At 37.7% G+C, this 18,126-nt stretch overlaps 1 protein-coding gene across 2 annotated transcripts in view; it reads right to left on the bottom strand.

Annotated features, from left to right (window-relative positions):
* Positions 1-3,210: 3,210 nt before the first annotated feature.
* The window catches only part of Chrnb3 (cholinergic receptor nicotinic beta 3 subunit), a 45,086-nt gene continuing 30,170 nt past the window's right edge, over positions 3,211-18,126 (bottom strand). For both annotated transcript variants that reach the window (XM_078031285.1, XM_005340300.5), the window contains exon 6: positions 3,211-16,350. In XM_078031285.1, the coding sequence (XP_077887411.1) occupies positions 16,216-16,350 (135 nt within the window). In that variant the 3' untranslated portion in view covers positions 3,211-16,215. The remainder of the gene's footprint in view (positions 16,351-18,126) is intronic.

Here is an 18,126-nt window from a genome sequence, read left to right as displayed (position 1 = left end):
TCTTTTTAATTGTTGTTGTTAAATTAGATGGGTGTTTTTATATAGTCAGTAGATTAATTCCCTATCAGATATAAAGACAAGAATTTTGGGCTGGGGATATAGCTCAGTTGGTAGAGTGCTTGCCTTGCATGTACAAGGCCCTGGGTTCAATCCCCAGCACCGCAAAAAAAGAAAAAAAAAAAAAAGGAATTTTAAGAATTGCATTGTAGGAAAGTGGGAAGAATTTGCTTCCGCCATGAGCAAGAAAACTCCATCCTGACTTCTTAATACCTGAACACTCTAATGCTTGAATATACCTGGGTTTTCCAGCCCAGGTCAGAAGTTTCTTGGAACTCCCAGAATAAACAAACCAGGAACACATTTAAAAAAGAAATGAAATAATATGTGAAAAAAGGGGAGTTAAGGCATTTGTTTAGAAGAATTATTGAAAGTTTAGATTGAATTTATAAAGGGATGTGAAAGGGTAAAACATTAAAGATATTTTTGTTAGTTGAAATTTTTGCCTTTTATAATTCATTTAAAACTCTTTTATGGGGCTGAGGTTGTGGCTCAATGGTAGAGCGATAGCCTAGCGCATTCAAGGCACTGAGTCCAGTCCTCAGCACCACATAAAATAAATAAAATAAAGGTATTGTGTCTAATTTCAACTTAAAATTTAAAAAAATAAAATTCTTTTATGATTTCAACATCAACATTCATGTGTATACATTTGTGAATGAGTCTGTTCACATACCAACGAGCACACATCAGGAAGTGTCTATGTACTTAAACCATAGAATCAATGACCTTTAGACATGTAACACAACTTGCAGATTATTTAACCCAATTCCTTTGTTTTTTTTTTTGTACCAGAGAATAAACCTGGATGCTTAACCACTGAGCCACATCCCCAGTCCTTTTTTATATTTTACTTAGAGACAGAGTCTCACTGAGCTGTTTAGCACCTCACTTATCTGCTGAGGCTGGCTTTGAACTCGAAATCCTTCTGCCTCAGGCTCCTGAGTTGCTGGGATTACAGGTGTGAACCCAACTCTTTTTTAATTCTTTACTCTCAAGAGGTAAATTGGCTTGCTCATGATTACATAGCTCAAGAGCAACAAATTAAACAGTAGAACATAATCTCCTGACTTTTAAACCTTTGCTCATGAGATGGAACCAGAAGAAAATAAGAATTCAATTGAGAGGGCTCAGGTCTTCCCTTTCCAGCCCCAAGGGACCAGAGAACATCTATTTGGGATGTCCTCAACAGCCCCAACCTTCTCCAGGGTTTAAGGTGCACCTCTTGTGTGTCATGAGAGGACAAAGCAATAGTAACGGATACTACATGTGATACATACCCATTTCTTCCCTCTTTGACTTTGGAATTACTATCTCAATGCTTCTGTAGTACTCAGCTGCTATAGATTGTTTCTGTCCTCACACTTGTGTTAAAATTGTAACTTCCAATAATGTGGTATTAGGAGGTGGGACCTTACGGAGGAAATTAGGTCATGAATGGATTACTGCCCTTACAAAAGAGACTCTGGAGAGCTTTCTTACCTCCACTATGTGAGAATGCAGGGAGAAGATGACCATCTACGAATCAAAAAGTGACTGGACCCTGATCAAATACCAGAGCTGATAGTCACTTGATCTTGGACTTCTAAATCTATGAGAAATAAATTTCTGTTGTTTATAAGTCATCTAGTCTGTGATATTTTTGTTATAACAGACTACACGTACATATACACTTTCTAGATGGTGTTTGGAAATGTCTAAAAGGGCATTTTTGGCTATTGCAATGAGTAGGGATGCTATTCTCACTCAGGGCCCCCTGCCTGGGGGCTAACAATAAAAATCACCCTGTATTGTGTGGATAAGCCAATGTAGAATTTTCCTTTGAAATAACCCCAAGACTCCCCTGTGAAATAATGGACCTGGCTTAAGGTCCCACATTCAACTACTACACCTTCACTGAGCACTTTCTGGTGGCAGGATTACCTATCCTGCTAGAGTAAAAAAGGATGGATCCCTCTCCACTCCTTTTTGTCACCCTGAGGGTAGAATTTTACAGATGAAGAGGACCTTCATCTATATATGAGATATGATTATAGCACTTTTTTCATGAGGCTGTTTTTAGAAGGTTTTCTGAGCAATTGTTAATCCTTCTATTATTTCCCCTTGAATTCTGCAACCTTCTGGCCTCACTGGAACTCCTCTGGTTGCCAGGGCTCAGGCCATCCTTGTACATTCTGGTGGGCAAGTCTAGTTCTATGACAGGCTGTTCTGACTGCCCACCAGTGGTTAAACCTGCCCAGAGCTATAGAAATCTACATCAGTGGATAGATTGCTGCTCTTTTCTAGATTTCCCAAAGCTAAGATTGTGTCCATGAGTCAAACATGTTATATTACTTTTGTTTTCATAATTACCTTATTATTGACAAACTGAAAAGAAAGTCTTAATACAAAGAAGAAATACATGCCGGGTTAAACAGAAGCCATAGTCATCCTGGCTGATAAATGAATGAATTTGTTTTAACACATAATAGGAAGTGCTTCAGAGAAAGAATTTTAACACAATCAAAAGATCCAACCCAGGGGCTGGGATTGTGGCACAGTGGGAGAGCCCTTGCCTAGTATGTGTGAAGCCCTGGGTTCCATCCTCAGCACCACATAAAGATAAATAAATGAAGGTATTGTGTCCATCTACAACTAAAAAATATTTTTTAAAAAGATCCAACCCAGCATAGAATTGAAATAATGACTCTTGGGAAATCATAGTGTTCCATTGTGGCTCATTAGACACCATCTTTAAAGTGAACGAGAAATAGGTAAGAGTCTTTATAATGTAGCTATGTGCCATGACCACAGGCTGTGTACAAAATTTTGTAGCAGAAAGACCAGACTATCATTTCTTTAATCCAGTAATTAATCTTATCACTAATGTATGCAATAACCAGATAGAATAAGGTACAATACAAACTCCACATTATCATCTCTGATGTATTCTTGCCAAAATTATTGAACTAGAATTATAGTTTGGAATTATAGTTTGGGTTACAAGTGTCTCTTTCAGATTACAGGAAAGATAGGAGACAGAGGAACAAGCTAAATGACACCAGAGGCAAGCAAGTAGAGAAATCCCCAAAGCAAGATATTCTTGAGATCCACTCTTTTCAACAAGCCAGTACCAAATAAGTGATCAAAATAGAGTTAAGAGGCAGGACAATGTTGTTCTGACTTGAATCTTATTTTATTCTTTCCATATTTTTTATTTGTGCATTATAGTTGTATACAATGATGGAATTTGTTGTTACATACTCATATATGCACACAATTTAATGATATGATTTGGCCAGTATCATTCCCCAGCACTTGAATCCTATTTTAGACCAGTTAACTTTAAAATCAAGATTTTTTTTTTAGACAGGGAAACTTAAATGTAGAATTATTGATTTTATTAACTATATTGTTATTTTAATTTTTTCTTTCTTTTTTTTCAGTATTAGGGACTGAACCCAGGGGTGTTTCCCCACCCTGCTATATCCCCAGCCCTGTTCATGTTTTATTTTAAGACAGGGTCTTGCTGAGTTGAAGAGACTGTCCTCAAATTTTAGATCCTCTTGCTTCACCCTCCTAGTTGCTGAGATTATAGTATGTACCACTGCACCTAGTTGAAATATTTTTTAATATAAGAAAATGTTTTTCTAAAGTGCATACTAAAATATATACACACAGAGCTAGAAATGTTGGGAGGGGCTGAACAAGAGCACAAATTTGTCTCTATTTTAGACAATCCAATTCAAAGATTCTGGTACTGTTTTAATTAACAAATATTAATTAAGCCTTGATTATGTGCTCATCTTAAATCTAATGACATGTTAGCGATATAATGGAGGACATGCTGGCATAGCTAAGGAAATAAAGGTTCACTTCATAAAATACTGAAGAATCATCATGTTCTAACCATACAGAATAGACTGAAAAGTTCACAAGCTTCCAGAAACACTCAGTGTGGGCCATGTGTTTTGTAAAGGCTTCACAAGGAGGTGGGGTGGGGTGAGGTGAACAGCGATCTGAAGGATGAGAATTTAGGAAGCTCTCATGTGTCCCTGTGTGCCTATGCATGTGTGTCCTGCATGCTCACATGTGTGGTAGAGATTAATATAGAAGCATCTACTTGGGATCAGTTGGCAAATTTTGCCCATAGATTTTCCTTGCTATAAATATTTGAAATTAAAATTTCTATGCTTTAATGTTACCTTTTATATTTACTCTCCTAGGGTTATTATAATATATAAATATTTATCCTTTTCCATGTTTGAGACCATAATCATCTTCCCCCCTCAGTTGTAAGGGGGCTTAAGCTGCATGCATACATCTAAATGTTTGATCTCTGCATCTGTGATCAGAAAGAGGGTTGCTGTGGAAAGTGTTTCATGCTGCTATTTGTCAATTTACTGCTGAATCTATACCTAAACACATTTATCTAATTGAATAGTGTATTTTACTTAGCAAACTAATGAATTAAAGACAATAACTTTTTAAAAATTGTTGATTGATTTGATATTGATAAATGGATTTGTGTGTGTGTGTGTGTGTGTGTGTGTGTGTGTGTGTCTGTGTGTGTGTCTGGTGCTAGGGAATGAATCCAAGGCCTCCCATATGCCAGATAAGTGCATCACCATTGAGCTACACCCAATAATATTTTAAATAAAAGGGACAATAATTACATCAAGGCTGTAAGGACAGAATTCTTGCTTTTCATCAAAATGCATTCCTGCAAATCCTGTCCTAATGTAGTGACAAAGCAGCTTATTTTATCCCAAAGGAACAAAGTTGCAATTAGAAGAGTGTGTGTGGTTTAAAATGGTGAAAGCTTCAGTATAAATCTCCAAAGTACAGACTTTTAGAGCAGAGAAGTGCTTCACAGGTCATAGGGCATAACCTTTTATTACTGACCAAGAAACTGAAACTCATCTTGGACAAATAACTAGTCTGAAGCCCCATGGCTCACACAGATAGCTCATGACTGGCCTAGAACCTAAGAGTCCTAAAGCCCTGATTTTTGTTTACTATGTTTTCTCCTCTTTAAAAAAATCCAGCAAAACATGCAGAAGAGTAATGAATATGTGGATCATATGAAGAGCCCAGTGTTCCGTAATGTTTGTATGTAGTAAACAAAAATACGGTACAAAATTTAGCATAAATTGAAAACATAATACATTGATCATGCTAAATACTGTGTTTAAAATATAATCTTCAAAGACATATAAATGTGAGTTCTTTTTTTAAATTCTATAATTGCTTTTGAGGATGGTTCGAATGGCATGAATCTCTTTAAAAGTCCAGGCTATTTTTTTAAATTCTGTTATTTCTGTTTACTATATATATATATTTGTTCTAAGAATAAAGCATATCTGAGCATTTTGTAGGTCTAGAAAAGGGAGCCATACAAGAGAGGGAGAGTAATTAAAGGAACAATTTCCAGGAGGAAAGAGCAAGGGCATGGGGAAGGAAAGATCTGGTATGAAAATAAGTTTAGTATGAACAGAATGGAGATCTGACCAGAACCAAAAACATTTAGGAGAATACTGCAAATGTTCAGGAGACTAAATAGCAAGATACAAAAAAACTCCACTAAAATGGACACACCCTCCTGCCAAGTCTACCAACATTTGTGGATCATGAATTACAAGCTGTGCCCAGATTTCTCTCCCGCCCCCCACAATAAATTAGAAAGTCTGTTCCCAACAGTCATTTTTCAGTCCCCATCTGTGTCCAGCATCCATCAGTCTGCACAGTTAAAATGATTCAGAGTTCTTAAAGCAGTCAGTTCCACAATTCTCAGGGTACAATGCATCTTTGGTGGTTTTTGGTTGTCATTTTTAACGGGACAAGTCTGTAATGTAGTGGCATCCCCTCCTCCACCAAAGAATCTTAATTAAGCTTCTCCAGAGACCCTCACCATAATTGTTCTCATTAACAGAATATCTGCAAAATTTTCTGGGGAAAAAAAAATGCAATGTGGGTTAGGACTTTCTATTTTTTTTTTTTTTTTAGGAGGACTAAATTGCTCTGTCTTGCAAAAGCTAAGTTTGGCTGCAGACATGATGATGTTACTTCTTCTTTTGTGGTAAAACTTGTAAAACCTCTGACTAATCTAAAAAAATGGGACAAAAAGCATTGTCATGTAAACCTTCAAATCCCTTCTCCCACTGGGTTCAAAGTCCCAAGAATGGAATTCCAGATTCAAGGTCCAGAGAAATTTTTAGGCAATAGGCCCTCTGGACCCTGCAGTCAATAAATGGGCTTCCTGAAAATTCTCCAGATATCCAGCTTCTTCTGTCCTACATTAATAGGAATTAGAATCTAGAAAAGAATTCTAGTGCAAGACGTGTGGCTGTTGAGATGCGTGAGGGTTTTCATGCTTTGCTTTGGTTTGATTTGTTTTTGTCCTTCAAATTCTATTACTATCTCATAAGAAACATAAAATAAAATGACTGTTATAAGGTTCAAAAGAGGACATGGAAAGTGGGCTAAGATACCTTCATAGACCAGACAGTCAGGGAATGTCTGAAATGTATAGGGCAGATGAGGTGAGATTTATGGTAAAATCTAATAAAGCAGTGGATTTTGTGCTCCATAAAGCAAAGAGGGAGCTGCCAAAGAATTTTTTTTAACAAATGCCCCAAATAATGCTAAGATTATAGGAAGAAGAGTCTTGAAAATGAAATGGAATTAGTAAGGCAGGGAAAGACCAAGGGACAGCTACAACACTTCTGTCTTTTCGTAATGTGTTTTGTCCATCCCCACTAATGTGGTCATTCTGACACATGAGAAAGCAGAGTGGGCACTGGATTAGAAGAATCAGGGCAGTGGCCAAGATTAATTACGGCTACTATCAAGGAAAGGTTAACCCCAAAGCAGAAGATAAGTCACTCACAAACCCTAGAAAACTGGCTGGTTGGACATAGAAAGAAAAGAAAAGCTTCCCCATACTATTATAGAAGCCAGATTTCCTATAATTACAGTTTTCACTATTAAAAATCATCAAATATTAGAGTAAAATGAACACAGAAAGTATCAAAAGTCAACAGAAGAATTAGCCCCGGAGGAAAAATGTATGCACACAACAAAAGGCTTCTCAGTAATTATAATTAGAGAGTTCCCCAAATATTCTACAGAGTATGACATAAAGAATCAGAGTTCTTAAAAATCAAATACATGATTGATCCACAAAGAAGCATACAAGAACCCCATCTCAGGAAATGGGCTGAGTAGAATAGACCATGACTTGAAGTTCAAATTTGTTGGCTGTCATCTCAATCAGACAATGTAAAGAGTTACAGAATTAAAAAGTATGAGGGAAAAGTTAATAAGCTAATAAGCATGGAGGACAGATCAAGGAATACCAAGATCTCTCTATTAGAAATCTCAAAAAGAAAAGAGAGAGCAGATGGAAGACAGAAAATAAGAAATAAGAAAAGAAAATTTGCATGATTTGAAGAAAAATATCAGCCATCAAGTGCCATGCCAGAGAGAGAGAGAGAGAGAGAGAGAGAGAGAGAGAGAGAGAGGAGGAGGGAGAGAAAGTCCTGTATTTAACTCTATACAGGTGACTTTTCTAAAGTCCAAAGATAAAGGGAAAAAAACCTAAAAGTTTTAGGAAGGAAAAAATAAGAACACATAGGAAAGAAAAGAGTCTACCTCACTATGTCTCTCATTGTTTATATGGACTATTACAAAATAATGTCTTCAAAGTTCTAAAGGAAAATAATTTTGAACTAGAATTCTGTGCAGAAGTTACAATTTCAGAAATATAAGGACTCAGAAAGGTTGTCACATTAAAAAACTTTCTAAAATAATTACTTTGAGCTGGATGTAGTGGTGTATAATTGTATCCCCAGCTACTCAAGAGGCTGAAACAGGAGGATCACTTGAACTCAGTGGTTCAAAACCAGCCTGGGCAACATAGCAAGACCTTGTCTCAAAAAAATAAAAGTTACTTGAAGACATGTTCCTCTGAAATCAGAGAAAGAAGGAATTAGGATAAAAAAATGGTGAACAAAGATATAAAAGTATTTATAATGTGTTTGTAGACAAGCTATATTGTCAATAAAGTATTCTTAAGAAGGGTGACATATAATATAAAAATAATCTGGAGCTAAAATTCTGGATGATTTTAATAAAACATGAAAGGTGATAAAGAAAGGGGGTAGGTAAAGATGCTAAGGGTCTTGTTTTGTTTAGAAAGTGATAACTATTGACAGTGATTCTCAGCATTGACAGGAAGATTTTGAAGTGTTTATTAATAAATTAATAAAAGTGAACATATAATCTTCAACCACTAAAGGAAAAGAAAGAACAGATAAACTCAATTAATACTGAGAATTTAAGAGAAAACTTAGTTTAGAAGAAAATATTACAGAGAACAAAAATTGCATGAGGGAGCCGCCCCCACCCTCTGTGCCTGCAAGTTAGGCGGAACTCTGACCACTGGCACATCAGGCCCAGCGGCCTGCTGAGGGGTGGAGCTGCCCCCTCCCTCCATGCCTGCAAGTTAGGCAGAACTCTGACCACCGGCACATCAAGCCCAGCGGCCTGCTGAGGGGCGGAGCCGCCGCCTCCTCCTGCACCTGCAAGGTAGGCGGACCTGCGACCCACCGGAAGGTTAGGCCCAGCAACCTGCGGAGTGACAGAGGTGCCCCACGCACCTGTTGGGTAGGCGGACCTTCAACCGACCAGCAGAGCAGACCTAGCGGCCTGCCAGCGTGGTAGACAGATCACCCCAATTGGAGGAGGATCACAGCCACTACCTGCCCTGCAAGGGAGATTTTTCAACTATACAAGAGCAATATAAATAAATAGAGGGAAAATTTCAAAAACACAGCAGTTTCACCAAGCAGAAAGAAACGCCAGCAGTATGAAAAGACAAGGAAAGAAAAAACCACAAGCAATGCAGGTCAACTCAACTTTAGAAGAGGAAATAGTTGCAACAGATGGAATGTCAGATAAAGAGTTCAGGATATACATGCTTCAGATGATCTGGAGTCTCAAGGAAGACATGAGACAGCAAAATCAGACAATGAAAGATCACATTGACAAGGAACTACATAAACAAATCCAGGAAGTAAAAGATCAATTTCACAGGGAGATAGAGGTAATAAAAAACAAACAAATAGAAATCCTAGAAATGCAGGAAGCAATAAACCAACTTAAAAACTCAATTGAGAATACTACCAGCAGAATAGATCACTTAGAAGATAGAACATCAGACAATGAAGACAAAATATTTCACCTTGAAAAGAACATAGACAGCTCAGCAAGTCTGCTAAGAAACCATGAGCAGAACATCCAAGAATTATGGGATAATATTAAAAGATCAAACTTAAGAGTCATTGGGATACAGGAAGGCACAGAGCTCCAAACCAAAGGAATAAACAATCTATTCAATGAAATAATATGAGAAAACTTCCCAGACTTGAAGAATGAGACAGAATCCCAAATCCTAGAAGCCTACATGATGCCGAATGTGCAAAATCATAAGAGATCCACACCTAGACACATTATGAAGATGTCCAAAATACAGAATAAAGAGAGAATTTTAAAAGCTACAAGAGAAAGGAAGCAGATTACATTTAGGGGTAAACCAATCAGGATAACAGCTGATCTCTCAACACAGACTCTGAAAGCTAGAAGATCCTGGAATAACATATTTCAAACACTAAAAGAAAATGGGTTCCAACCAAGAATTGTGTATCCGGCGAAATTAAGCTTCAGGATGGAAGATGAAATTAAAACCTTCCATGATAAACAAAAGTTAAAAGAATTTGCAGCTAGAAAACCATCTCTTCAAAAAATCCTTGGCAAAACACTACAGGAAGAGGAAATGGAAAACAACAATAAAAACCAACAGTGGGAGGTAGGACAGTAAAGGGGGGAAAATAATCAAAGAGGAAAACAAATCAGGTTTAGTGGCATTAATAAACAACTATGGCTGGAAGAACAAACCATATCTCAATAATAACCCTAAATGTTAATGGCTTAAACTCACCAATTAAGAGACACAGTCTAGTTGAATGGATCACAAAACAAGACCCAACAATATGCTGCCTACAGGAGACGCATTTGATAGGAAAAGATATACATAGACTGAAGGTGAAAGGTTGGAAAAATCATTTCACTCATATGGACTGCGGAAACAAGCAGGAGTGTCCATATTCATATCAAATAAAATAGATTTCAAGCCAAAGTTAATCAAAAGGGATAAAGAGGGACACTACATACTGCTCAAGGGAATCATACACCAACAAGACATAACAATCATAAATATATACGCCCCAAACAACGGTGTTGCTATGTTCATCAAGCAAACTCTTCTCAAGTTCAAGAGTCTAATAGACCACCATACAATAATCATGGGAGACTTCAACACACCTCTCTCACCACTGGACAGATCTTCCAAACAAAAGTTGAATAAGGAAACTATAGAACTCAATAACACAATTAACAACCTAGACTTAATTGACATATATAGAATATACCACCCAACATCAAGCAGTGACACTTTTTTCTCAGCAGCACATGGATCCTTCTCAAAAATAGATCATATATTATGTCACAGGGCAACTCTTAGACAATATAAAGGAGTAGAGATAATACCATGCATCTTATCTGATCATAATGGAATGAAACTGAAAATCAACGATAAAAGAAGGAAGGAAAAATCATGGATCACTTGGAGAATGAACAATAGGTTACTGAATGATCAATGGGTTTTAGAAGAAATCAAGGAGGAAATTGAAAAATTCTTAGAGTTAAATGAAAACACAGACACAACATATCGGAATCTATGGGACACATTGAAAGCAGTTCTAAGAGGAAAATTCATTGCTTGGAGTTCATTCCTTAAAAAAAGAAAAAACCAACAAATAAATGATCTCATACTTCATCTCAAGATCCTAGAAAAAGAAGAACAAAACAACAGCAAAAGAAGTAGAAGGCAAGAAATAATTAAAATCAGAGCTGAAATTAATGAAATCGAAACAAAAGAAACAATTGAAAAAATTGTCAAAACGAAAAGTTGGTTCTTTGAAAAAATAAATAAAATCGACAGACCCTTAGCCATGCTAGCGAAGAGCAGAAGAGAGAGAACTCAAATTACTAGCATACGGGGTGAAAAAGGCAATATCACAACAGATACTTCAGAAATACAGAAGATAATCAGAAATTATTTTGAAGCCTTATACTCCAATAAAATAGAAGATAGTGAAGGCATCGATAAATTTCTTAAGTCATATAATCTGCCCAAATTGAGTCAGGAGGATATAGACAACCTAAACAGACCAATATCAATTGAGGAAATAGAAGAAACCATCAAAAGATTACCATCTAAGAAAAGCCCAGGACCGGATGGGTATACAGCAGAGTTCTACAAAACCTTTAAAGAGGAACTAATACCAAAACTTTTCAAGCTATTTCAGGAAATAGAAAAAGAGGGAGAACTTCCAAATTCATTCTACGAGGCCAATATCACCCTGATTCCGAAACCAGACAAAGACACTTCAAAGAAAGAAAACTACAGACCAATATCTCTAATGAACCTAGATGCAAAAATCCTCAATAAAATTCTGGCGAATCGGATACAAAAACATATCAAAAAAATTGTGCACCATGATCAAGTGGGATTCATCCCTGGTATGCAAGGCTGGTTCAATATATGGAAATCAATAAATGTTATTCACCACATCAATAGACTTAAAAATAAGAACCATATGATCATCTCGATAGATGCGGAAAAAGCATTCGACAAAGTACAGCATCCCTTTATGTTCAAAACTCTCGAAAAACTAGGGATAACAGGAACATACCTCAACATTGTAAAAGCAATATATGCTAAGCCTCAGGCTAGCATCATTCTGAATGGAGAAAAATTGAAGGCATTCCCTCTAAAATCTGGAACAAGACAGGGATGCCCTCTCTCACCACTTCTGTTCAACATAGTTCTCGAAACACTGGCCAGAGCAATTAGACAGACGAAAGAAATTAAAGGCATAAAAATAGGAAAAGAAGAACTTAAATTATCACTATTTGCACATGACATGATTCTATACCTAGCAGACCCAAAAGGGTCTACAAAGAAACTATTAGAGCTAATAAATGAATTCAGCAAAGTGGCAGGATATAAAATCAACACGCATAAATCAAATGCATTCCTGTATATCAGCGACAAATCCTCTGAAATGGAAATGAGGACAACCACCCCATTCACAATATCCTCAAAAATAATAAAATACTTGGGAATAAACCTAACAAAAGAGGTGAAAGACTTATTCAATGAAAATTACAGAACTCTAAAGAGAGATATAGAAGAAGACCTTAGAAGATGGAAAAATATACCCTGTTCATGGATAGGCAGAACTAACATCATCAAAATGTCGATATTACCAAAAGTTCTCTATAGGTTCAATGCAATGCCAATCAAAATCCCAACAGCATTTCTTGTAGAAATAGACAAAACAATCATGAAATTCATATGGAAAAATAAAAGACCCAGAATAGCAAAAACAATGCTAAGCAGGAAGTGTGAATCAGGCGGTATAGTGATACCAGACTTCAAACTATACTACAGAGCAATAGTAACAAAAACAGCATGGTACTGGTACCAAAACAGGCGGGTGGACCAATGGTACAGAATAGAGGACACAGAAACCAATCCACAAAATTACAACTATCTTATATTTGATAAAGGGGCTAAAAGCATGCATTGGAGGAAGGATAGCATCTTCAACAAATGGTGTTGGGAAAACTGGAAATCCATATGCAACAAAATGAAATTGAATCCCTTTCTCTCACCATGCACAAAAATTAACTCAAAATGGATCAAGGAGCTTGATATTAAATCAGAGACACAGCATCTGATAGAAGAAAATGTTGGCTATGATCTACTACTGTGGGGTTGGGCTCCAAATTCCTCAATAGGACACCCATAGCGCAAGAGTTAACAACTAGAATCAACAAATGGGACTTACTCAAACTAAAAAGTTTTTTCTCAGCAAAAGAAACAATAAGAGAGGTAAACAGGGAGCCTACATCCTGGGAACGAATCTTACTCCTCACACTTCAGATAGAACCCTAATATCCAGAGTATACAAAGAACTCAAAAAATTAGACAATAAGATAACAAATAACCCAATCAACAAATGGGCCAAGGACCTGAACAGACACTTCTCAGAGGAGCACATACAATCAATCAATAAGTACATGAAAAAATGCTCACCATCTCTAGCAGTCAGAGAAATGCAAATCAAAACCACCCTAAGATACCATCTCACTCCAGTAAGATTGGCAGCCATCATGAAGTCAAACAACAACAAGTGCTGGAGAGGATGCAGGGAAAAGGGTACACTTGTACATTGTTGGTGGGACTGCAAATTGGTGCAGCCAATTTGGAAAGCAGTATGGAGATTTCTTGGAAAGTTGGGAATGGAACCACCATTTGACCCAGTTATTCCCCTTCTCGGTCTATTCCCTAAAGTCCTAATAAGAGCATGTTACAGGGACACTGCTACATCAATGTTCATAGCAGCACAATTCACGATAGCAAGATTGTGGAACCAACCTAGATGCCCTTCAATAGATGAATGGATTAAAAAATGTGGCATTTATACACAATGGAGTATTACTCTGCATTAAGAAATGACAAAATCATAGAATTTGGAGGGAAATGGATGGCATTAAAGCAGATTATGCTAAGTGAAGCTAGACAATCCTTAAAAAACAAATGCCAAATGACTTCATTGATATAAGGGGAGTAACTAAGGACAGGGTAGGGACGAAGAGCTAGAGAAGAAGATTAACATTAAACAGGGATGAGATGTGGGAGGGAAAAGGAGAGAGAAGGGAAATTGCATGAAAATGGAAGTTGATCCTCAGGGTTATACAAAATTACATATAAGAGGAAAGGAGGGGTAAGAGAAGAATAATACAAATGGAAGAAATGATTTACAGTAGAGGGGGTTGAGAGAGAAGAGGGGAGGGGAGGGGAGGGGAGGGGAGGGGGGATAGTAGAGAATAGGATAGACAGCAGAATACATCAGACACTAGAATGGCAATATGTAAATCAATGGAAGTGTAACTGATGTGATACAGCAATCTGTATACGGGGTAAAAATGGGAGTTCATAACCCACTTGAATCAAAGTGTGAAATATGATATATTAAGAACTGTGTAATGTTTTGAACTACCAACAATAAAAAAAAAGAATAATACTGTTCTAAACAATTACATGTAAAAAAAATTACATGAGTAGGGGCTAGGGTTGTAGCTCAACAGTAGAGCACTTGCCTCACATGTGTGAGGCTCTGGGTTCGATCCTCAGCACCACAACAAAATGAATAAATAAAATAAAGCTATTGTGTTCATCCACAACTAAAAAAAAATTAAAAATTGCATGAGTAACTAAACACATCAATGATAAAATGGGTCAAACCCTTAAATTATTTTTGTTTTGTTTTGTACCAGGAATTGGACTCTGGGGCACCTAATCACTGAGCAACATTCTCAGCCCTTTTTCTTTTGAGACAAGGTCTCACTAAGTTGCTGAGGCTACCTTTAAACTTCTGATCCTCCTTTGATCCTCCTGCCTCAGCTTCCCAAGCTGCTTGCATTACAACTGTGCACCATCAAGCCTGGCTAGGTTGGTTTTTTTAAAAGTTCAGGCTACAAGCTATTTACAAAAGCCATGCATGCTATGCCAGGCATGGTAGCACACACCTTTAATCCAATTGGCTTTAGAGACTGAGGGAGGAGGATCAAGAGTTCAAAGCCAGCCTCAGCAATTTAGTGAGGCACTATACAATTCAGTGACACCCTGTCTCTAAATAAAATACAAAAAGGGGATGGGGATGTGGCTAAGTGGTTAAGCACCCCTGGGTTCAATCCCCAGTACAAAAGAAGAAAGAAGAAAGAAGAAGAAGGAAGGAAGGAAGGAAGGAAGGAAGGAAGGAAGGAAGGAAGGAAGGAAGAAACTATGCATGCCTAAATACTCCAGAAAAGGATTTGAATTTATTTATTGCTATTGGAGATTGAGCCCACAGATGTTTTACCACTGAGCTACATCCATAGTCCTTTTTATTTTTTATTTTGAGACAGGATCTTGCAAAGTTTCCTAGGGTTTCACTAAGTTGCTGAGGCTGACCTGGAACTTGCAATCCTCCGGTCTCAGCTTCCCAAATCATTGGGATTATAGGCATGAGGCACCATGCTTAGTGGAATTTGGATTTATAATTGAGTAATGAGAAAATTGCTTTAAGCTAAAGTTCAGAAGGATTTGATGGCAGCGACGGCAAAAACCAATCTGAATAGACATTTCCTTGGAGTTTTAAGAGAAGTGGTGGAGGTAGGGGATAAAGCACAGCCTCAGGACACGGACACACATGGAAACAGACTGGGAAACACAGAGGACTCTGGTGGAATAGATTCCTTTAAATGAGGAGACACCAAAAACCATTATCAGAGAATATTCAGAACTTTACTTTCCTAGGAAATGATAAATGAGTATTAATGGAAACACTTCTGGTAGTAGATGACTTTGTTTCTATTGTAAATTATTTTGATATGATTTTAAAACAAGTCACAACTGACAGCAGGCTTCTACTTTCACCTTTAGGAAAAGCTTTATAAGGCTATGAATAAACCACAAATAATACCTGCCTTAGAGGTCTACATTATTCAATCAAGGTAATCTTTCAATGAAAGCCACATTATGAGGAACATTAGTTGACCAGTCGCATCTTAGAATCTGTGTAATAATAAGTGCGCTGTACCAGGTGTGGTTGGACCAGAATAATTTCCCAAACCATTGTTGAGATTTATTCATCCACATTTCTAGAGAAGCACCTCAAGGCCCAGTTTGCAACTCAGACCAGACCACAGGAAGATGAATAGATGCAGGAGCTCCAGGGATTGCCCTCACAAATGGCATGACTTGGAGGCCTTCTTGAATTCTGTAAAACCAACTCACTTCAGTGGTCACCAATTAACTTGGGCAAACCCACATTTACTCAGGTTTCTCCCATCAATGATGCTTAATATCTGTGAAGACTATACAACCACGGCTCTTAGGATAAGCAAGTGCATGTGGATTCTATGCACATACTAGCCACGTGTCAGTTCTAAAGTGTGATTTTTGTCTTTATGGTATGTCTTCTAAATGGTTCTGGAGACTTGTTCCTAATGGTAGCTATGTAGCCACATCTTCAAAGCAGGTGTGAAAATAAGAACCGAGCCTGTAACTGACACTATTAGAAAGAGCCACAGGAAGATTCGGTCCAGAACTTGAGCTACAAATTTCCAATCTTGTACTACCTGCAAAAGAGAAAAAGATACCTCTCATTCAAGATGCTGGGCAACTATTCTGAATTCTTTAAGTAATTTTAAAAGAGTAATATTCAGATTTGTAGCACTTAAGTTTTCAAATTCACCTAACACATTGCACATGATAATAGGCTTAAATTCTATCCAGTGATTTTACTAATTGTGCCCAAAGAAAACAGCTTGTAAGCTGAATATACAGAAATACTCTCATCAATATTTAAAAAGTAAAATAAAAACAATAGAATTATTTATGTATTTATAAACATTACTTTTTCCACAAATGAAAAGCTAATATATCTGCTGCCACAGGTCCAGAATGACAGACACTGCCACAGAGAAAGGACCAGGGGAAGACAGGCATTCTTAAGGGAGAGAGGAAATGAAGACCTTATGTAGCTAGAAAGGGAAATTGGGGTGGAATAAACACTAGGCATAACTGAGAGAGGTCAGAGCAGGATCAAGCAGCAAGAATAGTAAGTCTGAAAGGGAAGAGTGGGTTCCCATATTTTAAGGGGAAATAAATGTTCCCTTTCTACTGGTCCCTGATTTGCCATGGTTCAACAGCAAATTCTCAACTTAAAATGATGCTACAAAGATACTCATTTAGTAAAAATTGTACTTCAGATTTCGAATTTGCATCTTTCCTGGGGCTAAGGATATGCAGTGCCATCCTCAATCTTGGTTCTGGCTAATGTAGGGATTCTGATGGTGAAAATTTACAGGGAAACATTCCCCAGTGAGAAAACTCCCAGGGGTAACATGCACCCTGTTTCCCACCCTTACAATGCCCGGTAATCTCTCTTAGGATCTAATAATACAGCTAATATATGTGCAATGTCTAGCTGTATAGCAATGCCCTGAGATGCCTCTACCTCAGAGCCTCATCAAGCCTTGACCTTGATTGCAGGCACATAGCTCCTGGGAGTCAAGGACTTGCTTGCTTGATAACTACAATGTTTCACCAAGCTCTCTGCTTCTGGAGCTGCCTGCCTAACAATAACTTCAGACAATGGACCTTCTTGAGAGCTCACAAAGCTCCTAACATTACATATGTTAACTGTGAAATGTAACTGCAGAATAAGCAATCTTACTGATACTCTAAACAATAATGAGGTTATAGTACTAATGACCTAATGTAACCTATTGATATAAATAAACGTGGCCACTTGGATGAGGAGCTACTCTGCCACCTTCCCTGCCTCCGCACCCTGTCTGTGTCTCTATTATTATTCCTTACAGGCTAACATCAGCTGCAGTCCCTGTCAGCTCCACAGTCAGGTTGGCAGTTTGGCGTAGGGGGACAACCAACCAGAGCTCTGACATCTGATAGGTTAGTTAGATTCAACGCATTTAGGATTTATGATATTTTCAACTTATGATGAGTTTATTGGAATGCAACCCCATTGTTAGTTGAGGAGCAAGTGTATCTGGGATTCTGTAAAAATGGAATAGAACAGGAAGCCAGCCTGCCATGTGAGAGGGGAGCCAGAACACAGATTGCTACTGCAGGAAGCTACTGGCATTGAACTGAAATGTATTCCGAGCTTACAGAGGTTAAGAAACAAGACCTTGGGGAAAATGCACTCAAAGAAGATACATTATAATATTTAAAATGTCAACCTTATAAAAGTGCTGGGATCATTAATGACTTTGAAGTCAGGAGGAAAAGATAAAGCTAGGCAAACAGGGAAATGGGCCCCTGGGCAACTTTCTGTGCAGCAGAGCACAAACAGCTGCAGGTTTTTGCTCAGAAACTTGCAAAAAGGC

Source organism: Ictidomys tridecemlineatus, chromosome 14 (genome assembly GCF_052094955.1).
Source record: "Ictidomys tridecemlineatus isolate mIctTri1 chromosome 14, mIctTri1.hap1, whole genome shotgun sequence".
Taxonomy (NCBI): domain Eukaryota; kingdom Metazoa; phylum Chordata; class Mammalia; order Rodentia; family Sciuridae; genus Ictidomys; species Ictidomys tridecemlineatus.
The sequence above is the reverse complement of the archived record's forward strand: the minus strand, read 5'-3'. Positions and strand labels throughout refer to the sequence as shown.